At 50.9% G+C, this 26,320-nt stretch overlaps 1 protein-coding gene across 7 annotated transcripts in view; it reads left to right on the top strand.

Annotated features, from left to right (window-relative positions):
* The window catches only part of HDAC7 (histone deacetylase 7), a 91,390-nt gene that overhangs the window by 18,142 nt on the left and 46,928 nt on the right, over positions 1-26,320 (top strand). The window contains exon 2 of one of the 7 annotated variants that reach the window (XM_040581091.1): positions 22,877-22,948. The exons of 3 other annotated variants lie outside the window; for them this stretch is intronic. In XM_040581091.1, the coding sequence (XP_040437025.1) occupies positions 22,877-22,948 (72 nt within the window). Of the gene's footprint in view, positions 1-14,531; positions 14,748-16,157; positions 16,569-22,876; positions 22,949-23,055; positions 23,262-26,320 lie in introns of those variants that run through there. 3 more of the 7 variants (XM_040581094.1, XM_040581096.1, XM_040581089.1) reach the window with 3 other exon arrangements.

Genomic DNA, 26,320 nt, shown 5'->3' with positions numbered 1-26,320 from the left:
CCCTTGGATAACAATGCAGTCCTAGAAGGACTGAAACTTGAAGAATACTATTTTCAGGTAACAAAGTAAAGAGGCTCTCATGCAGCATTTATAACTGTTTTGATTGTGCTGCATCCAACAGGCAATTTTGGAGGACTTGTGAACTGTAGTTCATGGCCAGCCCATAACGGGGACCAAAGATGAGAACTTGTGGGAAGAAATCTTGGGCAGGTGTCTTGATTCAAGCCGTAAAATTCTGAGTGGGAACAAGAAGGACCATGCTGGGTCTTGGGCTTTGGTGAGGAACTGAGGCAGTGTCACTGAGCGACTGGTCTGTGACAGCCCAAGATGAGAAAAATGAGGAAAAAGGTAAAAACTCCAGAGATGGGACTGTGATGCAAATAGGTTGTTGATAAGAAGCAGCCAGGAAGGCTTCACACAGCAGGAGAGAGGGCAGGCACCCGTGGCAGAGCTGCTTCCTCACAGGGAGGAAAACTGCAAATACCATCAACTGATGACAATGAGTGAAAATACCTAAAAAAAGAGAATTTACCTATTCTGCATGCTGAAGAAGGTCAATTTGCGGATCTATTGAAGGCACAGCCATGCACAGTGGCTAGGTTGTGGTACTCAACGTTATTAAAACCACTTTATTTAATAGAAGTGAAGTCAGGAAGCCTGGCGGTTAAGGCTTAGATGACACAGATGGGTTCATTCTTACCATGGGTGTTTGTGAGCTCTTTATCAAAAACCTGAAGGATCCCTACTGGTAGGATGAAAAGGGTAAAAAGCCTCTTTTACTGTTTCTTGATGGGCTGATATCCTGTGTGTCAGAGAATGCCCTTCTAGGGCTGAAGCATGAGCTTAGAGCTTGAGCTGACATTGGGCAAAGAAAACATGGAAAGATACAGATTCGACAAATAAAATCTCCTTTGGCAGCAATTTCAGAACTTTATGCCCAGACCATGTTCACCTGGTCTTTCTCAGTGTTTCCTGAGAAATAAGGATATGATGGTTTTAGATAAATTTGTCTTGGTGTTTAGAAAAAGCCCCAATGGCGAACCCAGCTCCTCACCCTGCAATGGCAGGCAGAACCAAACCCTGTAGCAATGGCAAAGAATGAGCCACATGTCTGGTTTTTTTTTTTGTTGTTGTTGTTTGGCTGGGGTTTTTGTTTGTTTTTTTTTTTAAACCAAAACAGGATGATTTCCAGCCGATTACTTTGAAACTGAAGGATGAGTAATCACACGGTCATGGGGATGATGAGGTTACAGTTATTAAAAGAAAGCCTTAAAACTTGTCAAGCATCGTGTTCACAGCTCACACGAGGGCAGGACCCATGAAACGGGGACCTTTTCATGTGCTGAAACGTTGCTCAGTGAAACCTCAGACTAGATAGCTTCATTGTATAAGCATTGGGTTTTAAAAATAGCTCTATTGGAAAAGTTCATATCCATTGTGGATATGAACAACTGCAGTGGAGAAGGTCAGGAGAGAAAATCCAGGGTGTTTTGGAAATGGGAGCCTGCATGGGAAGGATTTTCTGCTCCTTGTTTTTGGGATAGCTCTATAGGAGAGGAAGAGAAACCTTCACTTCTCCAAGAGGAGGTGGAGTGGAAACAGACCCTGAGTCAAAGCTGAAGAGGCTACAAAGTGGTCAGGGTGTGGGCAGCAGCAGTGGGAAGAGTGCGTAGGCAACCCAGGAGCTGCTGCCAAGGTGAGTAACTCCAAGCTGGGCTGACACCTTACTGTTTTGTCCCGTAAAGGAGGGTGGCCCTTGAAGAGGCTGGTGTGAATGATGAGGAGCTTTTTGGTGGGATCCAGCTGTTGTCTGTCCCAAGAAAAATTCATAGGCATCTGGCTGTGATGCTTCTCCCACAGCCTCCTCCCTCCAACTTTATTTTACCTCCCTTGTAAGATAAAAACCCGCCAGCATTATTAGCTCCATTTCAAAGATGCCATCAACCACAACCAAAGCAATGGCTTGGCCAGCAAGGTGTTAAAGTCTGTCCTGGAAACTCTCTGAGAGGAAGGGAGCTGGCCAGAGGCAGGTTTGGGTCCCTGCCATCTGCTGTAGAGCAGCCTTGGCCGTCTCTTGGCCACCCTCCCTGCCACCACCCTGGCTGGGGGACATTTGTGTCTTGGGTTGTCCCCTCACTCTCTTGGGATTTCTGTGACCTGTGGTATGAGCAGTGCTAGGATGCTCATCTATACATCCCAGCTTGCACTCCTTGGCTCTGGTAGCATCTGCCTCCATCCTATGCCATCACAAGGGGGTTTTACTGGCACCTTCAGAGCATTTTGTGTCGTTGCACCCAGAAATCCTTCCTGTTCCTACCATGGCTGGCCCATGTCCCAGCTCCAGGAGGAAACCCAAGCCATAAGGGATGTCCCCACACTCACAGGTTTTCCCTTTGCACTCACTTTCTACCAGTGCTGGAAGCAGCTTTGAGCAATGTCACAGCAGAGAATGTCTCCTTCGGGACAGCAGTGACATGGACTTGTCCTGGAAGAAGGGAGGGCTGAGCAGAGGAGGCAGCCTGGAGCAGGCTATGAGCTGGCTGGGGAGTCCCCAGCAGCCCTGGCCTGTCTGCCATGGCTCCCAGAGGGCTGGGGGACCATGGAAAGGCTGTCAGCAGCACTGCCAAGCACGAAATGGGAACATGACCTCAGCCTGAGACCAAAACTCCCCTTCACTTGGAAGTCTGGCCACTTCTGCAGCAAGGCTGCTTGCTGGTGTGGCTGCCATCTCAGCCCCACTCGTGGTGGCCCCGGGGAGCTTGTGATGCAGGAGGCTCACCAGCAGTGCTGTGTTGACCAGCCTGAGCTGTTCTTCTCGATAGTCTCCCTCACAAGAGACTTTTGGGCAAGTTAAAAGCAGAAACCACCAGGACTGGCCAAGCTGTGGGTAGGAGATGGTTGCTCAGCAGCCTTTGGGCATATCCTTGCCCAGGGGTTTTAGACATTTTCATCCTCACAACTTAGTATATTTGCTGCTTTGGTTGTCATCTTTAGCACTCTGAACGTGCTCGTTCAGCAATTGTCAGAAGCCAATTTGGGCTTCTCTGTGGCTTTCGGAGGTGCTGAGGCATTGACAAAAGTTTTGCTGTCAGATCTGTGGGGCTGGAGGGGAGAAGAGGAGGAGAGCTGGTGCCAGACTGACTTCAGAAGGTGGACTCGTTGAGTGAAAGCAGCTCCAGGCTGTCAGGAGCCACTGGGTTTATTTGCCTCACCAAATTAATTTTGGATCAGGCACTTCACATCCACGTGGACCGTGAGCTCTGGACGTTTCCAAGCAAACTGCGATGGCATCTGTACACGTGTCTGTGTCCGCTTGGTGGCACTGTGTCTGCCTTGGGTCCTGCGGGTGAGGCACCTGACCTGCTTTCGGAAGATGCTTTCAGATCCTCAGATTAGGTTATGCTACAGGGAGTGACCTGGTGTTAGTTGTAGTTGGTGATGCTCTGGGTACCTGAGCCGTGTGGCTGCAGCCAGGCTCTTCATCACGCTGCATGGCAGGAGGAGAAATGAGCATGAATTGAAATAACAGAGGTTCTGGCTGGATGTGAAGAGAAACTTTTTCCCTGTGCTGACAGTCAAGCATTGGAATAGGTGGTGCAGGCTCCATCCTTGAGCCTTTCGAAACCAAAGCCCCAAGCAACCTACTCTGATCTCAGCTGTCCGTGTTTCAAGCAGGTGGTTGAACTAGATCTCCAGAAGTCCCTCCCAACTTGAATTGTGCTGTGATCCTGTAACAACTCTTCCCGCCATAGTAGGAACTTTGCTGCTTATGCTCTCACATCTCAACACATCTGCTGGCAGCAGCTGGCAAGTCCTTCTCCCACGCACCTCACTGGCCATCAGGGTGTCCAGATCCTGGCTTTCTCAGTGTGTCTCTCTCAGCAGACTCTGAGCATTATACAATCTGTTTCACGTTGCCTGTTTGTGCTGCCGACATGTTCACTGGTGAATCAGCACCAGCCTTGGCAGGAAGGCTGGGAGCTGAGGTCATAGCTTGGTGGATGGAAAGATTTGCTAGCACAGTTGTTCATTTCTGTGTGTTTTCTGAGCAATTTTGAATAGAAAGGCAGGTATCCACTTTCCCCTGCAGACCTGCCTAGCCTGGTGGCGCAGCTGCTTTGCTAAGTCTGGAGAGAGCTCTCTGGCTGTTCAGGTAGATCCTGTCCAGGAAGGGGACAACACAGTTGCTGTCACAAAGCTTTAAAACATACCGGTCTTCCTTCTGTAGCCTAATCCGGCCTCCCAGTATTTCCTATCCCAGGATGGCAGCACTTGGGTGGGCATTAATAAGCAAGCAGGTATTGATTCAAGCTATTGAACTGATGGAGAAAGTACCTTAGCCCTGGGTGGATTATAACATCCCTTAAATGTTCTTTATTTCTCACAGAAATCTGTTTATCCCCAAGTGGATCTTGCTCTGCTGTTGAATAAGGTCCTTCTGCACTGAAAAGCAGAATTATATTGCACTGTTGCTCCTGGCAAATACCTCTGATTGCAGTTCATTCATCCTATAACCTGCCCCTGGATGCATACAGTGTCTCATTACACAGCAGGACATACAAAATCTGAATCTTTACTGACCTACTCTGAGGTTTTACCACCCTTCTTCAAGGCCTGCCAAAAGCCAGGGTCTGTCCTTGTGCCTTCAGAGTTGTGCTAGACTTTGGTGGAGCCAAGCATGTAGATTTGCCAGTGGGACTTCCCTGAAGGCATGAATTCATCTCACCTACCTTTAGATGTCTTCACCTGAGCGTCACTTCAAGTCAATAGAGGGGAACAGCTTTTCTAGGGCATGAGTCATTTGGGCTATTTTGGAGATGAACTGTACCTGCTCTGCCCAGGGATTTCACATGTTGTTTTTCACTTGTGTGACTGATACGGTGCCCACGGAAAGTTGCCCTCCTAGGTCGGTTCCGTTGTTTTTTCTATCAGCCAGCCTATGGGAAGCTGCTAGATTCAGATGAATGTTTTCCTTTTCTAACTGGCTTAATGAGAAAGTCACAACTGCCCAGGTCAGGTTAAGAAGCTGCCATTTCTTTTTTAGCAGTTGCTGCCAGGTTTAAGTAAACTTGGATGATTCCTGTGCCCAGGCAGGCTCTGAGGAGCTTTAATATGAGGTGCAGCTGTCTTTTTTGTGCCCTCCTAGTCAAAGATCTGCTTTATACACCTGAAAGGTTTGGAGAGGAAAAGCTACTTGCAGAGACCTGTGAGCCACCCAAACCCCCTCTCTGCTGGGGAACCCTCTGGCCCCAGCCTTGCGGCAGGGGCCAGGGGAGGTGGGAAGGGCAGGACCCCAAAAGGTGATACCCTGAACCTTTTCCAGCTGGCTTTAACCCTTGGGCAAGTTCATGCTTAAACCTTTAGAACGCAGGATGCTTGGGTGGTCTCCAAACCCACCCTGAGGGTAGGAGAACACATTTTTTGCTGTAGGTGCAAGACAGGCTGGCAGTGTGGACCCAGGGTGGACTCTGGACCGGTGGTCAAGGAGGTTGTGCCATAACTGGGGGGTTACAGCCTCTGATGCCAGTGTGCCCAGCAGCTCAGAGCACTGCCCGGAGCACGTCAGAGGCTTTTGTTCATTCTCCCGGTGTTTAGGAAAACACGGTTTTGCTGGCTGTTATTCCTTTATCTGGATACAAACCCTCTGGACATTTTAAAGGGAAATAATTTCCAGTCACTCAGGTGGTGACATTTGCAAACTGCCATAAACTTAGACGACCCCTTTCTGTGAAAAAGGCAAGGAAAAGCACATAGGGGTCGACATATACGTACAATGGGCTTTCATGTGACTGCCACATCGGAGTTGCTTTTAAGGCTATGTTAAAAAGGCAGAAGTTTATAGAAACTCCTGTATAAGTTGGGCTGTGCCTTGCTGAAATTGGAGGTGCTGCGGATTTGGCACCCGGCTATAAGGGGAACGATGAAGCCACAGAGTTACTGCATGTGCTCCTGGAGTCGGGAGAGGGCGTGCAGCGTGGGGCCAAGGGCAGGGTTTGCTACAGAAACATTTAGTCAACTGTTTCGAAAGCTAAATTCGGAGCTGCTCCGGCTCCTTCCCCAGCCCATTGTTGTGGTTTTACAATCACATTTTCCTGTTTTTAAAACAAATGTTTTTCTCTCCCCTGGGGCTGTATGAAAGCCCCACAAGAGCAGCGAGGGAAGGTGGCCACAGAGCTGCGCTGGGCCTGGGGACTGCAGATCTGGAGCTAACCCACCCGCAGGCATTGCCCCTTCCCTCCAGTTGCTCTTCGCTCAGCGCAATGTGTGGTAGCACTAACAACAGCGGGAGGCTGAAACAGGCAGGCAGAAGTGTGATTTTTTTTATAATTTTTTTTTAAAAGTCGATGGTTCCTCTTTGCTGTGGTTTCATGCTCCGCAGCAGGATGGTGAAGGTATTTTTGTAGGTCTTATTCAAGGAGTGTCTATTTAAAACAAACTTTAGGGCTGCCAAGCAAATGTCATTGTTCAGTTAAAAGCACAGGCAGAGAGGATGGGGCTTGTGGGAAAATGGGTCTGCTGGTGGCAGCCCCTTGAGGGTTTCTGCCAATTTGGCTGTCTGGCAGGTGCTATGAGGTCTCTGATAGTCCTTGGACCCCAATGCCCAGCTGAATCCATACAGAGGATGGACCCTCCACAGCGTATGTGGTGGCAGTGCAAGACAAGGGCCTGTGGAGGAGAGAAACTATTTATTATACAAGTTCCTGTATGCAGAGTGTCTGCACGCTCCCAATGTTTTGCAATTAAATATGGATAGCTTTACATTTACTGAATTAAAGTCAAGGAGTTTAAATGCTGAGCAGTAGCTGATGCCGAGCTGATTCAGCCATGCCCAGCATTTCCAGGCAGGATGCAGCTTCGGGCCAAAACTGCACCAGGAGCAGCCTACCGCTTGCCCAGTGTAGCCAGGACCTGCTCAGCCCCTGCTCTGGCCCCGTTTCCCTTCACTTGTACAGCTGAGGCCCTGAAATACGAAACACAAACCCTTCAGTGCCCAGGACACATCCTGAAGACCCGACCGATTGCCCACCACTCGGTGCCTTTTACCCAAAGCACCGCTTGGCGCTTCCTTCCCAGCCCAGCCATGCATTGCCCAATGCATAAGTTGCTGCTCTCATATTGTACATCAGCAAATAAAAAAAGGCATCAAACACTCTTGTGGCCAAGTCAGCAACTTGCCCACCTGCTTGCTGGGTCAGCCAGTCCTACTGCTGCTGGCAGGCTCAGCAGGTTGGCCTCAAACCCTTCCAAGCATCCCAAATTTAGTCCCCAGCAGAGAAGAAAAGGCAGAATAGAATAGGGGGAAAGGAGAAAGTCTGTGATAGAAAGGTAGGGATAGAGAGGAATGCTATAATCCCTGCTTGTTGCACCAAGCAGGCTCCCCGCTGCATTTGCAGCCACAGGCTGCTTTGGTCAAGCCATTTGCAGAGGGATGCCAGGTAGCACCATGTCAGGCAGCACTCTGTGGTGTCACCAGCACAAGGCTGGAGTTGAGGCCAGAAAGAGGGAGGTTTTTGTATAGGATCTGAGGAAACAGAACAGGATTTCCTTCCAATCGCATCTCCAAACCTGCCAGTGCCAAGACGTGCTGCCTTGGGTGCTGGGTTAGCTGTGGCCCCACTCTGGTGTGATGAAGCTTGTGCAGATGTGGGGAGCAGAGGCAGCTTCATCTCCCCCACCGCTCACCCAGTGAGGTGGGTAATGTCCCTGCCTTGGTCTGTAGGTGGAAGATAAGGGCATTAACAGGACATCTGCAGCTACTGAGTGAGAGCAAACAGTAATTTTCAGCATCTTATGATGAGGCTAAAGCATCCTACTGCCAGACTGAGTTCCAGCTGCAGCCCAGGGAGGCCAAAATACATCCAAAGCAAGCGCAACCCCATTTTCTCCTGGAAAGCAGGATAAACCTTTTTTTTTTTTTTTTTCATATTTTGTGAGGTCCGTAAGTGACCTGGGAGGTCCAGGCCATGCGCAGCCCAGGACCAGACCTAGCAAGAGCAGAGCTTTGTGGTTGCAGGGCAGGCAGGTGGACAAGCTGTGTGTTTGGGATGGAGAGTGTGTGGATGGAGGGAGGAGGATGCAAATCAGCACAAAGCCAGGGTGGAGGGTGCTGGCTGCCGCTGAGGCTGTGGGTCCCACCTGCAGCTCTGTGCACTCCCCTCTCATGTTCATGCAGCCCTTGTTTTGCTCAGGTAATTATGGAGCCAGGGGATGCAGTCAGTCCTGGCGGGGGACTGCTGGCTGCTGTTCCCAAATTTTACCAAGTTTTTCCCTGTGATCAGCAGGACCCCTATGCTCGAACACAGCCCTCCTGATGCCAGCAACAGCCAGGTGTTCACCCAGTCACCTCTACACACCACAGTGGACATACCAGGCAGCTTTCTCTTCCCAGGGCTCCAGTTAGGACAGCCCCATGTCAGGAGAAATTTGGCTGCAGCCCAGGTTCCCAGTGTGGCTCCATAAAGCAGGGCGGGCCAGGCAGCTGCGCGCACATCAGAGGATGCTCTCCTCCAGGGAGCGTTGCTCTTGCCTGATCGAAACCACAGTCACTCCTCACCTGCTGCAGCCACCACCTGTGTGGCCTCTTGCTGTTCCAGACATTCCTGCTTACAGTGGGCAGAGAGGCTGCAGGCAGCAGATGTGGAAAGGGGAGTGCAGTGGTTCTGAGCTCAGGCAGGCAGGAGGCAGTGGCTGGGGGTCTCTGAGATGAACCTGGATGGGGGATGGAGGCTGAGAGAGCTGCTGAGCATAGGGCTGCCCGTTCCCCCCATGCACAGGTCTTCCCCAGGCATATGCCCAGCCTTGCGGCTCCTGCCATTTAGGAGGTCAAGAGTGAACCCCCAGCCCTAGAGACATTTCCAGCCTTACATTCATGTTCTCCAGCTCTCTGGCTTGCTGCATGACTTGAGAGCATGGTGTGATGGGTGGGAACTAAAGAAGCACACCTGGCTGCTCAGCAAAGGCTTTGGTAGGGAACTACTACTGTTGCCCACCATCCTTTCCCTCCCAAGCAGACCAAGACCTTCTCCTGGCTCTCCTCCATCCCAAGCGTTGAGGCTGAGCCTGCATGGGGATGCTGCAGGAATCCTCCCTGCTTGCCATGAGCCAGCTGCTGGGGAGCTCAGATGAGCCCAGGCAGCCTTGAGTGCCTTTGTCTCCTTCACTGGCACTCTGCTGCACAACTTGTGGGGGTGAAGCACATTCATCTCTGCAGATCAAAATAGCACACTTCTTCCACAACCAGCAGCGGGTTCTGCACATGTCCCCCCGCCTGGCCACAGCAGAGCCCCAGCTTTGCTAGCAATGGTCTGTAAGGGAGGAGAGACCCAAGAAAGGGAAGCAGTGCCTTGCTTTCCAGGCTAAAAATACTGCCTGTGCTTCCAAAATTATCTTGGTTGAATGATCTCGATTGACCCCATGCTCCAAGGCTGCCGGCTGGCTCAATTTCCTATTAATTACAGTTTCAGCTCTGGCCACCTGGATGGAGGAAGGTCTTGGTGGGATCTTTTTGCTGTTGGAGGTAGATTTTGCTCTTTGTGTGCAGGTAATTTTTGCATGGGGTCGTAAGAGGAGAAGCCAGGGTGGTTCTTTTCAAAACATGAATGTGGAAAAAAATCACAAATTTCAAAGCTGAATACAGAGACCAGAAAAACTCCAGTATTCCAGCCCACCCCAAATCTGACCTGTTATTTGAGCTGTTATTTTGTAAGAGAAAACCAGCAGCTTTCTCCAGGATGCCCTGAGGTAGATTCCCATGGGTTATGCTGGAATGGGGAGCAATGTGCAGGAATGAAGGCGCTGGCTGAGGTCTGGAGGACCAGCCCCCAGCTTGCCCTTCCCAATGTGTTTGAGCCTTTTTGAAGGATGAATTTAAATGAATCTAGGGCAATGAACAGGAGAAAGAGCAAGATGGGGAGGATGAAACCCTTTTTCCTGCTGCTGCCCAACATAAACCATAGAGAATGGTCCCCACTAATCACACTTTTGGCTGGTTCCACTGAGTAGGTGAGGACAGAGTGGGCTTGAAGTGTGGACCCCCTGGCCGGGCAGGTGGTGCTCGGGCAAGCCCTCGCAGCCCTGGGAGCCCCCTTGGTGCTCAGCAGCGGGTTCAAGGCAGCTCACCTATCCCATATTTCTGGTTTCCCACTGCTCATGCATCCAGAGAGGCTTTGCAACTCATTGTGTCATTCTTGTCACCGCTTTGCTTTGTGGCATGGTCCTCACGCGGTCCCAAAGCACAGCCCATGCTCGGGCATATGTAGACCCCCTTCCCAGCAGGGGTCTGAGCCTCCAAGCAGCCCCCAGCACATGCTGGCTTCTCTGCCAGCCTGGGAAATGGCCAGTGCTTTTGCAGCTCATGAAATCAAGGATGTCAATGCTTCCCCCATCAGTCAGCTTCTTCTACTGCACCGATGCTGAGGTTTCCCTATTATCTCCCCCAGCTTGAGTTTGGGACTCATTTACAACCACCTTTAATGTCCAGCACTTCTGTTCCAGTGTTATTTTCCAAAATGGAGAGGCACTAAGTGTAACCTCTGTAATTATGAGTTATTAAAAAAGCCCTTGTCCCTTCCCTCTATCCTGGCTATAGACTGAACTGCTATCAGTCCATAGGTGTTGTCTGAGGGTCATGCATGTCCTCAGACGAGCTTTTGCCAAGCATTTTCAAGATGAAACTGCGAATCAATGAGGTTTTGAGAGTTTGGAAATGAAAGGCCAATCTGGAAGAAAACTGGCATAAATAAAAGGGTAGGAGAAAGCCCCAAAGGTGAGAGGCACCAGGAGTGGCTGCAGTTTGAAGCTTCACGGAGTGCTGAAAATAAACTGCTTGGCAACTGGGGCTTACAACTGTGTGTCAGCCTGTGTGCATGCATGCATGCATGCATGCTTGATGTGTAACTTCCTATATTTGATCTGGTATCGTAAGAGTGAGCAAAATAGCTCAGCAAAAACACAGACACTGCCTACTGGTGTTTCAATGTTTATCTTGCTACATACGCACTAATTGACCTCTGAAGACACAGGGTGCTGCAGCTGAGCAGCTGCTCCTCCAGGTCTCGCTCTGGGATGAGGCAGAACTTTGCTCTGCATCTGAAGTGATTTCTTCTTTGGAAAAGAGAAGTGTAATTCAGTGGTCAGAGAATCCCCACACTTTGGATTTCCTGGAAATGCAGCTGTTCTCTTACAGAAGAGCTGTGGCCAAATAACTGCCATCACAGGCTGTTCACCCCGTGGTTAGCAAGGAAATCTTGGGTGATACTGCTGTGCCTCTGAATGGGTTTTGAAGCCCCTGAGCACCAGCTCATTTGCTCTGAATTTGTCTCATTTCCTTTGAGGCGCTAGGTCCCCACCATGTCCCGCATGGGGATGCTCCCTCTGTCCTGCCCTCAGCTCATTCCTTCCCATCCCATTGTGTCTGGCTGCAACAAGAACTGCCCCCACCCAGCCCCAATATCCCCAAGAGGGCCTGTGGGTGAGCTCCTGCAGCAGGATGATGGGAGAGCCCCGACAGCAGCACGAGTCACTGGGAAACATGCAGGAGAAAGGTTTGTCTTAAGCCTGCAATTTTACGCTATTTAGGAGTTTTACTTAGGGCTATGCAGAAGTGCCTATCCAGTTGGGTTTGCAAAGCTCTCCTCAGGTTAGGGCCTTCTGCCAGCGTATTTACTGCCCCTTTTCTCAGCAGTTTGGTGGCTTGGATAGGGTGGCTTGGCTTCCCAGGATGGGGATGGGGGGACGGGACGGGACTCAGGGTCAAATTTGGCTTCTAGCAACAAGGATTTGAATTGTATTTTCCCACTTGCCCTGGGTCCCTCTAACCACTCAGCTGAGGGATTACTGGAACAAGCTGCTCACGATCCCTCCTGTTGAAGCAGGTCTGCTCTATATAATAACTTATTTATTGAGTATGAGACAATTTGGGTCCCTTCTCCTGGAGATGAGGGTGCTCCCATGGGTGAGTAACCTGAGGTTTGGGTCTTGCTCTACCAGTTACTGTATTTGCAGTACAGCTGCTGAGATGCTCAGGGTCAAGAATAAGCAGGCTAGAGGGAGAGGTGAGGGGAGCTACTGTGTTTTAGGATGCGGAAGAGGAGATGAAGGAGAGGTCTAACCACAGCCTACTACAACCTGAGGGCAAGTACAAGATGGCAGAGTCAGCCTATTCCCAGTGGTGCTGCATGTTACAACAAAAGGCATCTGGGACTGTCTGTGGCTGGCTGGCACAGGCTAGACAAGTGGAGATGTTTCACAGCCCTGGTGTGGGCATGCAGAGAGGTGGAACATCTCCATCCTCGGAGACAACCAGCCTGAGTGAAGCAAATCCATGACCACCCTGCTGTGGTGGTGAGGAGGGTTCTGCTCTGAGCAGGAAGCTGGAGTGGAGCTTCCAGAAGTCCCTTCCCACCAGCACTCCAACTCCCGAGGCATTCGCCTGTCCCAGGGTTGCTGTAGAACTGTTGTTTTGAAAAGAAAACATCACCCAGTCCCAATGGGATGTAGGAATGGGAGGTACTGAGCCTGACCAGAGTGTCAAAAAGCCAGGATGCTACATGCTGGATGATTGAAAGACAACCTAAATATTTATGTGGATTTTAAAGCACCTGAAAATACTGCTCTGAAAAGGAATGTTTAACTCAACTTCAATTAAAGAGCTGCTATGCTCCTTAGGTTTAAGGCAGACTGCGATCTGTGTAATATTCTGGATTAATAGCATTTAGTTTTCAAAGAGAATACACTTAAGACTAACATAAATAGCAGTAGAAAAGGATGGAAAGCTTCATGTCTCTTTCCTGCTTGCACATCCCATATCTTTCTGGAGCCACTCTTATTTTTACCAGCCGGATGTATCAAATCCAACTGATGTGGCCACTTGAAAGGACTTGTCACTGGTGACCGAGTCCCAACAGCAGGAAACGGCACCAATCTCGCAGAGACAGCCCTGCGTTTTCAGCTTTGGGTCCTCTGTGCTGCCATACAGCTCTCACTGCAGACTCTGCTGGATTTCAGATTATGTAAGTAAATCTGTGGTGGAAGAGTCTTTTCCAAAACTTAATTAAGCAAGTAAGTGTGGGCTCAGGGTCCAGCTGCGAGAAATTTTAAATGTGTAATTCCTGGTTTGTCCTTTTTAAATGTCTGTGAATTGTACTGAACTCTCTTTAGCAAAGAGCATCACCCTGCCTGAGGTGGCAAGGTTTGGGAAGCAAGGTAAAAAGCTGTAGTAACAGCAGAGCTTCTTACCAAAGAGCTGTTGCTGCAACAGGTGAGTTTCTTAAGTTCCTGCATGCAACCAGCCTGAGCCTTACATTTTCTGTGGCTGGGATATATAAGCTGTAGCAAAGTTTCTCTGTGGCTCACTGATCTCAGTAAGATTGGTTTGGTAGGACCGAAGACAGTATGATTGGCAAGGAGGAGCCTTTGAACCCCCCAGGGGTTAAATTCAGCGAGCACCTTACTGTGTGACTTTTCTATGGAGTTAAAAAATGCTAAGATAGAACTGAAATAGTCTCCATTTGAAGGAAGAATGTAAACCAAACATGGCATCACGTGTCCAAGCAGAACACAGCTCAGACAGAGCACTGCTCCAAAGGCAGCAGCCCCAGCAGCTAAAGCTGCCACTTGCAAATGCTTTTAGGTACTTTGCTGGTGGGTTTTATGTCCCATCGAGCCATCGCTGGGACTCTGCACTGCTGTGCCTTGTAGTGTGTATGATGCTTTTCTGTTTGGCCTGCATCAGCTTGCCACCTCATGCATGTGTGTGCACCAGGCACTGCAGGAGGAGCACTGGGAAGCCTGTGCGTGTGTGCATGGCTGTGGGAACACACAGCAGCTGAGAGCCACAGAGCATCCCACAGAGCCACGACGAGTGGCAGTGGCCAGGCACCACAGAGCATCCCACAGTGCCATGATGAGCAGCAGCACCTGGCTTAGGCCCAAGGCTGAGGGGCTCTGCATGCCCATAAAGACAGTTCAAGGAGCCCTGTTTTAGCTCAAGGAGCCCCATTTTGGCTCAGGTGGGTGAATTCCGGTTCTCCCTGAAGTGCAGGAGTCCCAGGCTGGTCCCAGGTGCAGGATCCCAGGTTAGAATCATTCAGGTTGGAAAAGACCTTTAAGACCATCGAGTCCAACCGTTAACCCAGGGCTGCCAGGTCCATCACTAAACCACGTTGCTCAGTGCCAGATCCACGCGTTTTTTGAACGCTTCCAGGGATGGTGACTCCACCACCTCCGCAGGCAGCCTGTTCCAAGGCTCGACCACCTTTTTAGTGCAGAATTTTTTTCCTAACGGCCAGCCTAAACCTCCATTGGCGCAACTTGGGCTTGGTCCAAGTGCTTGAACCCCCCCGGCCGGTCCTAAATCTTTGAACGCAGGCGAGTGCCTGCGCTCCACTTCGCAGCTGCACGGTCCCGGGGAGGATGCCGGCGGCGGGCGCGGCTCGGCCGGGCCCGGCCCGGCGGCGGCGGCGCCATTGGCCGCGGGGCGGCACCGCCCGCAGACAACGCACCGTGGGCCGGGCCGCGCCGGGCCGCGCTGCTCCTCCCCGCCCGGTTCCGGGGCGGTGGCGGCGGGGCAGGTGGAGTAGAGCCGGCAACGGAGCCCCGTGCCCGCCGCCCAGCCCATGGAGCCCCGCGCCTCGCCGCCCTGCGCGGCCCGGCCGGGGGCCGCCCCCCGCCCCGCCGCCGCCTGAGCCCGCGGACGCGCCGGCCTCGCCTTTGTACCCGCCGCAGGCCTCAGCCCGGCCCAGCCCAAGGTAGGCACCGGCCAGGCGGGGATGTTTCCGCCGCGGCGGGCGCGGGTCCGTCACCGGGGCGGGGCGGAGGCCTCTCCGGGGCCGAGACCCCGTCCCCATGCGGGAGAGGCCTCCCCTGGGCGAGGCCTGGCGCCGTTTCCCTCACAGCCCCGCGGGGCGATGCCTGCCCCTGGCCAGGCCCCCTGAAGGGCCGTGCTTGCCCACCGCCCCAGGCCTTTCACCCCTGGGGTGCCCTGGCAGGCTTCTTGGAAGGGGTGCCGTGAAGCCGGGCCCTGTGTTGCGCTGGGGTTTGATGAGCCCCCTCCACAGCGAGGAGCTGCCCGGTGTGAATCCAAGGGGTCTCACTCCTTGGGGGTGTTGGACCCCTGCGGTGACCGCCTCAGGGTCTGCAGCCTCCAGCCAGGGCTGGGCTGGGGGTGGTGCAGCACCCGGTGTCACAGGAGGGTTGCTGGCGGTGCTGTCACCCCTGGTGTTGGAGTGCGTCTGGCGTGCCAGGCTCCGGGCAAGGAAGCATCGGACAGCCCAGCACACAGATGACCCTGGCAGCCATGGAGAGCCTGGGTCAGTGCCTGGGGATGCATCGGGTGATTGTGCCTTCAAGAGCAGTTGATCCATCCCGGTAGGAGACTGTGTCACATGCAAATGCACACGTGTGGCTGCTGGTGTAAGCCTGGACAAGCTGCGGGAGCCGAGGGAGAGTCTTCAGGCTCAGGAGTCCCTGACTCGTTGGTTGAATGAGGTCTGCAGACCTGCGGCCACCTTCCAGATCAGGTGTTTCAGTATGGTAAACCTGAGCCTGTTGTTTGCTGGAACATTTTTGTTCTAATCCTGTTGCCTTTCCCTTCTGAAGGCTAGCTGCCGCTTGCAGGGAGCGAGGCTTCAGGGGCAGAGGAGTGACAGCACTAACAGCTCTGCTGGGTTGTGTCTTCCTTGGGTGTATTTACTGAAATGGTATCTCTCTCTGAATACCTTGTTGACAAAGGATGTAAGTAGCTGGACTGGGAAAAGAGCTGTCGATACCCCAAGTAGCCTCGATCTGTCTGGGGACTGAGCATACGAGCCAATGCAGCCCACAGATCTGTGAATTAGCCAAGATTTGCCCTTTGCTGGCAATCCTCAGGCTCCCAAAAAGCAGATCTTCCCACACCTTTATCCATGGTAAAGGTATTATTCAGGGTTTGGGCACGTTATGAGGCTCTGCTGAGTAACGGGATGTTGGGAGCCTCCTGCAGAGGGGCTGTTGAGATGTGCTGGACTTGGCTCAGTGGCAAGTGTGCAGGAGAGACAAGGTGTCACTTGTCATGGGAGAGGAAGGGAAGTGAATGGCTGAGGATTTGGACTGTGCAATAGTTTTTTGCCCAACTGGATGATCTGTAAGTGGTTTCTGCCCTGTGTTCTAGCAGACGGTCAAAGGAGCACAGTCTGGAAGGATGGGGAGGATGGGCCCCGCTCTCTGAGGGTCCGGATGCAATGCCTCTGACCAGATGTTTGCAGAGGATTTCAGCCTGGAAATCACAGCCTTTCTCAGGAGATCTCCAGTGCTTCCTGGTTTGCAGTGAGAATCAGAGGATTTCAGCACTTCCTACTCAGCTGCCTGATGTGAGCAGGAAGTGGGAGCATGAAAATGGCAGCAAAAGTGCTTGCAGTGAGGCTGGAAGCTCAGCAGGCATAAGTGCATGGGACAGTAATGAAGTTAGATCTGTCCTGAACATGCTTCTAAACCTTTTGGACGTGTCATTTGGCAGCGGACAAGTCACAATGTTAGAGCTGCTCTGTGCAAGTGTGTATCTCATCCTGGAACAGCATAGCAGGAGGATGGAGGTGAGTGTAGGTGGGGGCATGTGAGTGTGGTTTTATTCCTGCAGTTTATTAAATGGCTTTGTTGCATCCTACAGGAGCTAGGACAGGAACCTCCCCAGGGCAGGGAGAGACTCATGCTTTGGGTGGGTGCTGGATGCTGTCCAGTGCAGTTCTGATCCGGTAGAGGTATTTCAGTGCAACACAGTGTTATTTATATCTGGTTAGCAAAGTGTTAAACTTCATGTCCTCCTGAGATTTCTGGCTCTGGATTTGTGTTGTGCCTCTGGCAGAGATGGGGAATTCAGGCCTGCGGTGGCTGGAGCATGGCTGTCCCAACTGTGGCCCTGGTTTCTGTGTTCACACTTCAGTGGGCTGTGGATTGGAGTAAAGACCCCGGTTATACCTGGTGCTAGGAGTGGAGGGTGGCTGCTTCAAGTCTTTTGAGGTGGCTCTAGGGGTGTGAGTGGCCACACCAATGGCTTTGGGATACATGGCTTAAGCCGAACAGTTCTTCCACCATGGGGCACCGGGATAGGAACAACTCTTGGGAAGCTGGAAGCCAGTGCTGCAAAACCTTAACCATTCAGAAACTGTTGAATGAAAAATGAGATTTGAAAATGTCAGTAGTAAGGAGATGTTGCATATTTGGAGTCTGTGGCTCAGATTTTTGGGCTTTTTCCTGTTCGCAATGGTATACGTGCTTTTTAAGAGGGTCTGGGAAATCTTGTGATCATTTATTTAACAGCTGGGACTTTGGGGAGGGAAAAAACCCAAATGCATGTGTTGGCAATACTCCAAAACAAGGCAGCTCCTTCTGCCCTGTTGCCTGACTCTCACAGGGGAGGTGTGCGAATCTTCTATTCAATCTCTGGTTCAAACGTCGAGACCTTAGTTTTTCGGATCTGATTTATTACCTTTTGGTTTCCATCCAGCCCTGTAGCTGCTCGCTGCTACAGAGGAACGGAACAGCACAGGATGGGTAGGTGAGTCAGTCCTGCAAGCTACAGAGTGCTTCCCAGTGTCTATGCCTCATTACCTTGCTATGCTCCCTGAAGGCAGGAATGCATCCTTCCCCAGTTCAGGATTTGCTGGCTTCCTATTTGCAGTTTCTTTGCTGACTTTTGTGTCTTTAGTAAAATGGGGAGATGACAGATGGCTGGAGGAGCGTGTCCTGGCCTTGCCGAGTTCAAACAGGCTGGTTGCAGCAGGGTGGGCTGGTGTCAGACTTGAGCAGCTGTCTGTGACCGAGGCTTTGAGAGCCGTGCGTGGTTTGGCTTCTGGCTGGCAAGCCCCCTCTCTCCTCTGCCGCTCTGACTGTCCTAAAAATACTGCAGAAACCCCTGCTGCTTACAGCCTTACCGAATGGCTGTAATGTTTTCCTGCCTTCACTGATGCCTTAGTGTATGTGGTTTGTTTCTGGTCACCCTGCTTCCATCTCTTTGGATGTGTATGGGCTGCTCTGCTGAACTGCCTTCCCCGAAGAGCAGGGCTGGGCCTGGAGTATGTTAGGGACAATTTTGTCACTCAGAGGAGGTCTGAGTTGGTACATTTGCTGTATGATGTGATGATCTCATGAGGCTTTCAAGGAGGTGTAGAGTTCAGGAGGTGCTTAGGGGCTGGTGGGATTCAGTGCCAGTTATTAACATTAACTTTTTAGCAGAAAAGCTTGGGTCGTCTTAAGCCGAGCCAAGGAAGTTTAGGAGAGCAGTGCTGGCTTGCAGAATGTAGGCAAAAGATTTGTTTTCCTTCTCTGCCTTGGAGAGCTCCATCTTCACTTGAAACTGTCTTCCAGATATAGCAGCAGTTGCTAACACTGAATGAATGCATGCTGAATTTAGGCAGCTCTAAGACTGCTCTATGTTGTACAGGATTTAGTCATTTGGGTTTGAGTTTAGCCAGAGCAAGCGAAGCTACTATGATTGGGTGGCATTGTCCTAGCTGTCAAACTATAAATAGCAAACTGAGCCCCAGTGCTTGTTGAACTGACTTTGGAAATTTCCCAGGCTCACCTTGGAGGAGCAATTAGTGCCAAGGCACATCCACCCTTGGCAGAGTGGGGCTGAAGGCAGTGAATGCTCAGCATGATGCAGCAGTCCCCGTAAGTGGGTTGATGGGGTGACAGTTGGTGTGAGTGCCATATGTCCCTGTCATTGTGGTCCCTGTTGGGCCATAACTGAGGATGCTGAGGAAGGAGCCTTGAGTCAGTGTTACACTGTTACCCAGAGAGGTCTTGAGCCAGGAGGGAATATCCTAAGTGAGGATCTCCAGAGAGGTCCTGATCCCAAGGAAGGGATGGAGTGAGATAGTGTCAATCTGTTACACTGTGATGCCTTAACATATCCATCATGTGTATCTGTTTGTCCCCCTTATCCTAAAAGTTTAGTCTGTCCATGTTCAAGGCTAAGCATGGTGGATGGTGCTCTCAGCCTGTTGGTGCTGTTGTCAATGTAGAGAATTATGAAGGTGTCTCTGAGGCTAGAGTATCTGGCTGGCTTGCTTTTTGTACCTCAGCACAGTGGGAAGCCATACCACTCACTCGCAGGTGGATACCTTAGGCTTCATCCTATGAGGTGTTTGTATCCAGGAGTAGGAATGCATGCCAGCAGGAGAATTAGCTCTTCCACAGGGTTACATTGCACAGTTGGATCAAAATACCGCTCACATTAGTGCAGAACAAACACTGCTACTGGTCTGGTACACGGTCATGCTTACCCTGCAGCCTCTCTGTGTCGCAGTAAATGACAGCATTGTGCTTCAGGGGGACAGAGGCTTTGTGCTGGAAAGGTGGGTGCTAAAAGTAGAGAAGAGGAGGGTGGAGATACAGTTGGGGGAAGAGCTGGAAACCGAGAGTATCTCGCACCGGCTTCCAGAAGAGACTCATTTCTCTTGGTGGAAAATTTTTTACATGTGCAGGGTATCCCTGTCAGCAGTGCCTGCCTGGAGCATCCTCACAGCATTTAACCGGTGAGTGGGAGTCACTGCTAGCCATATGTGGCTCCTAGTTTTTGGCGGTGTTAGCCCACTGTTAGCTGGGCTGTTTGTGCATTGCAGTGTGTAACTCAGGATCAAAAAAAGCTATCCCGGCTTACTGTAGCTATCCTAAAGTAATACCACAAAACCAAGACCCAAACCTTTGCTTATTTTAGAAATTACTCTATCGATGTTATAAGGCATGAAATAAGCAGGTAGGGCTTCCTGATGCATTCGGGTTTCGTGACAAGATTGCTCTCACCCGTACTGATTCAACTGGGTCACATTAGGTGATCCTGGAGTTTTCATTCATCTGTTCTCCCACCTTCCTCTCCTACTTTGCCTCTTTAATTTCCTTTCTCCACCTTCCCTTTTACTCAAGTACACCCAGTTCTCCCACAACTCCCCCTCTGCAAGGACTGTGGGCAGGTGTTTATGGAAATAAAACAGTAGGTGTCCTGATCTGGTTTGTGTTCTAGTTGTAACTAGAAGGATATCAGCCTGTTACTTGGGTCATTGAGAGCAGTGTGCCCAAGGAGCCTCCGGAGCATCCTGCGGTCCTGCAAGTGTTTTGGAGTTCAAGTCCACAGAGGGTGGGAGCAGGGCACTGGAGCAGCCTCTGGGGAGGAGTGGACTCCCTGATGCTGCAGGAAGGAGTTGGGACCTGGTGCTGGGAACAGTTCTCTGGGGGGTGTTCTTGAGCCTTCATGGAAGGAGAATCTCTTACCCAAGGGAGGGGAGAACAGTGTTGATGCTGTGAGGCTGCTTTTTTAAAAGCCACTGTTGCATAAGAGCAAAGCCTTGGGCAGCACAGAAAACAGTAGAGAACTTCCTAGCAATCATTCAAGACAAAGTGAGCCTTGCTCTCTGAATTTCTTCCTTTATCTGTATTCTGAACTTAAAGGCTTATGTAAATTTTACAGGTTTGCTCAGGGCTTGATGCACTTAAGTTGCAGAGGATGTGTTTCCATCCATAGCCTGGGGGTGCAACTACCAAGTGAAAATAGTCTCTTCTGTTCCTGCCACAGACTCTTTTCTTCATCTAGCTGCCTTCAGCAATTCTTAAAGAGGCCAGTGAAAGCTCCTGCTTTCCAGTATTATCTTCTGCTGGCTGTAGGGTTGGAATATTTACAGCAGAGAGGATATCTCTAAAGTAGAAGTGTGTCCCTGCTCCCTTGACAGCCCAGAGCAGAGGAGGAGCACTGTTCTCTCACTTCCCTTGCCTTGCTCAGTCAGTTTTTGCTGTGTCATTTTTTGCCACCTGTGTGGGCTCACCCTTGGTCCTCTGGCCTCTGACCTTGTCCCAGGACTGAGGCAGGGACCAGCATATGGCTCCTTGCTGTCCCAAAGATGTCAAGGGTGGAGGCTTGACTATTTCTGCAGGCACTACAGAGCATCTCGCAGGAGCCTCTCCTCTTCTTGGGCTCATCTCCTGGCTTCTGCTGAGCTCAGGATCATGCCTGCCTCCTTCTTTTCCTTCTTCAAAGACTGCACCAACGTGTCGCTGCAGCGGTAGTCCCCAAGTGACAGTGTGGAGGTGCTGGTGGGCAGACTTGCAGTATGGTCCATTTGCCTTGAAAACTGCTTCCACAGAGGGCACAGTTCTCCATGGCTCAGGGATGCACTGAAGCCTGGTGAACCTACCGGGCACTCCTTGTGTGCCTGCAGCCAGACCCCTTCGTGGCTCTGCTGCTCCCCTCTGTGCTGGGCCTGAGACTGGCTGGTCCTCCTTGTCCATGATGGCACTTCTATCCCCACAGCACAGTTGCAGGACAGAGCTGCCATAAGCTGGAGGTGGCAGTGTCCCAGAAGAGGGGTTCCCCATGCTGAGGGACGTCCCTGCCACAGTGTCAGGGTGGTTGGGTTTTGTCTGAGTCCCTGCAACCATGTGGCTGTCACCTGCTGGCATGGAGCGGGCAGAGAGGACAGCAGCACTGGCTCACGCCACTGTAATAATTGAACTGCAGTGTTAAGCAAATCTGCGTCTTGTGATCTTTATTCAGAATGCTCAGCCTCTTTGAAATTGTGATTTAATACAGGCGGTTTGACAGAGGCCTTAATAAGCAGTTGCTGTCTGGATGGTGACTGCAATTGGAGGTGCCGTGTTCCCTCAGATGCCCTGTGTAAGTTTTGGAGGGTGTTTTTATCACAGACTAAGCTGGTCAGTTTGGGGAATAAAATTACTTAGCACTGTAGGCTCTGTCAGTCCCTGCTTATGACTTATTCCTGTCCAAAACCCAGTAGAAAATACATTTCTCGGTTTTGAGTAAGCTGGCAGAATATACTGGCCTCACAAGTATTCAAATGCTTACGCTGATGAGATGGACACACTACGAACTAGCAGAGAGCTGCTACAGGGACTGGTACGAGGTGGTGAGCTTGATTTCCAGAAACTGTAGCTTGTGTGTTTATTTTCCCAGTATCTAAGGGCTGAAATCAGATACGCTCCAAGAGTTGCCATTTAAATTTCCTTGCATTAATCTTAATGTTGGTTGCTAACTGAGACCAGATTTTTCCTAAACACATCTGGTGACTGGGCATGATCGCAACCCTTTCTTCTAAGGTTGTGCTACGCTGAAGCACTGCAAGGTTCTCCTTGATGTTAGAAAGGAAAGACAAGGTTTGGGATTTGTGGGTGCTCTGTCTGGTTGCTTTCGTCCCCTTGAGGCTTGGCTCGGCCACATGCAAGTGTTTGGTCACAGCAGGATCCCTGGCAGCCCCACTCCATGAAGGTGCTTGAGCAGGCTGAACCAGTGACAACGTGCTTTGCTTGACATGGGCTGTGTGGCGGAGCTGCAGGCAGCACAGGAGGTGGACTGCTGGGTTTTTGCTGGATCGCAGATGGGGAAAAGCAGTGGTCACACTGGATTGCTGCCCACTGGGGTCCAGCTATACAGTTCTTGGTGGGCTCAACTGGTCCTGTGGGATGCTCAGGGTACCACTGGGCTGGTGCTGTGCCCGGGAACAACCTGCTTGGTATCACACTGCTGCAAACAGAGACCACAGCTTGGGTTTTGAGGAGTGAGCTGGCAAAACAGTGTGGTGATGGCCTTGGGGATTCATCACAGCATTTACTTTGCCTGAAAGGCATGCACAGTGGCTCTTGTTACCCAAATCTTTCTCGGTGAGGTGAGAGTTGTTGTGCAGTTTCCTCTTTGTATCCTCTTATGTCACGCTGCTCCGCTGGCCGAGTGTGATCAAAATAGCTGCCAATCCCAGTAGGTTTCACTTCAAGGTCTCTATTCTTAGCTTGCTGGTTAGCTGAGCAAGCTGCATTACTCAGTAGTCATGAGTTCAAGGTCCATAGGGTAAAGACTAGCAAACTTATGCCATGCATTTTTGTTTGTGTTTCATGGCAGCTTTGAAGGAACAGCTTGGGCAGAGCCCTACTCAGCAGCCTCAAGCTTGTGCGCTCAAAAAGAGTGCCACATGTACGTGAGTATGAAAAAGAGTTGCTGGAGCTGGTATACATACTCCGGAGGAGGCAGACTGCTCAGGCAATGGGATGACTCAGTACGCAAGAGTCTGTTAAGTGGCCTATTGCATCTGACCTATCTATGAGCAGCCTTATCAGATGTGTCTTATGCTGCACTGATGACCAGATACATGTGTGGCAGGAGTGAAGCAGAAGTGCATATGGGATGCGGAGCAGTAGCTTCCTGGGAGCAGAACTAGCTGGATGTTCTCAGAGTGTTACGCCAAGGCTGAAGATATCTGCCACGCTGGTGATGTTCAGCCCATCCTGTGAGTGCCTTTCCCATCCCTGGGGGATTTTTTTTCCTTCCTTGCATGGCTGTGAGTCCTCACTAGTCAGGTAGCCTGGCTAAAGGTGTACATGGGAGCATACTTCTGTACATCACATGCAGAACAGTTCACACACGGGCCTGAACTGAAGCTCTGATCTGCATCTGGTGGACGCAGCCAGTACTGAGGCAGGTTAAGGGCTTTGAAGTTTTGATTGCCTGTACGTAGGGGCCCAGCTTGGTGCTTATGTGGGAGCTTTCTGCAGCCTCGTGACTGCAGGAGGGGAACAGACAGCATCAGTCCCAGTTGTACCAGCAAACAGAGGACAGGCTCATCTGTTACCTGCTCTGCCTTTTCTGGCTGTTTCATTGGGAACTTACCATTTACCCACCAGCTCTTCCTCAGATCTAATGAACGTGCTGCCTAGATGGGTGCAGAGATGGGTAGTCCTTCAGCAGGACTGAGCTATTTTTGAGTGTGTTTTGGGAGAGATCTTGTTTTCCAGACTTCACTTAAATTGCTTTAACTTTTTCAAACTGTTGTTGAAGCTGCCTGATGCCAGCTCTGCTGGGCTTAGATGAGTTTCCACCCAGGAGTGGAGCAGGCACAGCGTGCTGGGGTTAGGGAATGAGCAGGAGCAGTGTCCTGCATCTGAAGGGTTTATGGCACAGGAGAAACGAGTCCATCCTGGGGGCAAAAGGTGCTGGCCATGGCTTTTGCTGTGTGCTGTGGGGTGGTTGAGGCTGTGTATGTGGGGTTGCTGGGGAGTGAGTGTTGTGTACTGTTTGCATCCTGCCTACACTGCGGGTAATGGTCACGTGCAGACGAGGCCTTTGTCCTGTGCCTGACTACTTTTTATAAAATTTATTTTTAGGTGCTCTCTGGCTTCCTGTTCCTCCTGCACTGCGCTGCACTCCCTCTTTCTAACTCCCTCTTCTAGGATTGCTTTTTGAACAATCAGTTCCTCCTTAAACCCATTTTTGCAGGCCTTTGTCTGTGCTTGGGAGCTGGCCCAGTTTAGCATTAGCAGCTGCTGGCTCCTTCTGGGTAAGCAAGAATAAATAAAGGTTTACACTGAATGAATCATTTGAGCCCTATCTGTCTTTCAAATTTGGGACAGCTGTACAACTTCTGCATGGAGTCCACTTGGAGGGCACAGAGGCTCCTTGGTAAAAAAACTTCTCCTGCCAGTGGCCAGGGCTTAATGGGTTTGTGCTGCTGATCCGTGTGCTGCCTCAGTGAATTCTCTGCACCTTGCTGAGCTTTATCCTGCGTTCGGTTACGAAGCACAGCTCTGGAATAACTCCCTTTCCTTGAAGACTTGCTCCACACTGGCTTTACTTAGGCTCCCGTGGAAGTTCAGTTTTCTGGATGCTTTGAGTTGTTTGATCACTGTGTGAAAATGTGGATGCTGGCTGCAGAGCACCGTGGTGGGAACCACATCATGATTGAACTTGTGTAGTAGATAAGCTCTGAAGGCAGATAGTGCATGGTTTGTGGGGAGCAAGCTGTTGGCATCCCCTTGGGCTCTCCACTCAAGCAAAGGGACATGGCAGACTGTCAACACTGCAGGAACCGTGGTGTGGCTTTGCTGGTTTAAGAGGGGGCAGGATTTGTAGATAAGTAGCATTAGTCGGTTTAATAACAGAAATGTGGGAGAAGGGAAGGGAGCAGCACGTAAGTCTTGGGCTCATGCCTGAAAAATTTTAGTCTGACACTAAAGTGGGGAGTTGCACTAGGGTTCATATTTTGCTGAGATGAACAGGACAGTTTTTTCTCCCCTCCTACTGCTATCCTCATATTCTGGCACTCTAGATCAGACGTGGTCTATCCTCTTTCTGTGCAGAGAGGCACCCTGTCTTAACGCAAGTCTCACCAACAGATCTGGTGGTATTTGGTGGTTTGGAGGGAGTGCTGGTACATGATGAGCCTTGCGCACCCTCCTGCAGCCTAGTTCTTCTCCCAGCTCACATCCTCCAGTTGTCAGAGCTCATCAGAAGAAGAAACAAGCTTAGATGCATGATGCAGTGGTGGCAAACTCCTTGTAGTTCCTTGCAATTTCCTTTTTTTTAATACTTCAGAGAATATGTGCCGCAGAGCCTGCTCATGGCCTTGCACCCTCACAGACACTGCAGGGAGGTTTTGGCTCTGCAGCTGGATAAACCATTTGCCTGTTGTGATGTTTGGAGCCACTGTGCTCTTGCTAACTGGAGGTGTTGGTAGAGCTTCCTTCATGTGTTTGTAACCTGCTTTCCCAGCTTATCTCACCCCACGCCAAAGGCCACGTGTTAAGACCAAGAGAGGGACTTGGTGGCTTGGTGGCTTCAGTAAAGTAAACTGAGGACACATTTGCATGACAAAAGTCTGGCCTTTCTGGTGGGCCAGGCTCTGGCAAGTGTAGATGGCTCTATCCTTCTTGTGGTAGCAGGGGCAAACCTTGCTGTTTACTCGGCAAGAAGAATTAGGGGATTAAAGTGGGCCTTGGCTCGTGAGTGCAAGGGGTTTTGGCACTTTGGGTTCTCTACAGAAGATTTCCTAGGCTGTCTTGGCTGCTCAGAGCTGGGCTTGTAGTTCCTGCGGAGTGTATTGAGAAGTACAGAGGATGCTGAGTTATCCAAAGGTCTTCTGCTGCCTTATCGGAGACTTCCCTAGGGCTCCCTGGAGCTGGGCTTGCACTGAAACAGTGATTGCCAAGGCTCTTGGGATGCTTGTGATTTTAGGACTAAGGTAAGGTCCTGGGTGAGGAACCAAACAGGTGCTCATAACAGTGGTGGCAAAATGAGGTTGTGTTGTGGCAGGAGTTGTTTCCTTAGTTGCACATGAGCTCTTTCCTGCAAACCCCCAATAGATAAACTGCATCACTTCTACAGAGTCTGGAAGCACCCGGTTGTACTTGTGACCTGGCCTGGGAGCTGCAGCAGAGTGGGGAGATGCAAGGCTGCCTATCTTAGGTTGGGAAGAATAACCCAGAGACCCTTTCCACCTTCAATACAGAATTTTGAAAGGGGTCTGCAGGATGCTGAGATGGGACAGCCGTGCTATGCATGGTGAGCTTGGCT

The sequence above is a fragment of the Falco naumanni genome (genome assembly GCF_017639655.2).
Source record: "Falco naumanni isolate bFalNau1 chromosome 20 unlocalized genomic scaffold, bFalNau1.pat SUPER_20_unloc_1, whole genome shotgun sequence".
NCBI classification, from domain to species: Eukaryota; Metazoa; Chordata; class Aves; order Falconiformes; family Falconidae; genus Falco; species Falco naumanni.
Note: the sequence above shows the minus strand (reverse complement) of the source record. Positions and strands in the feature narration are given on the sequence as shown.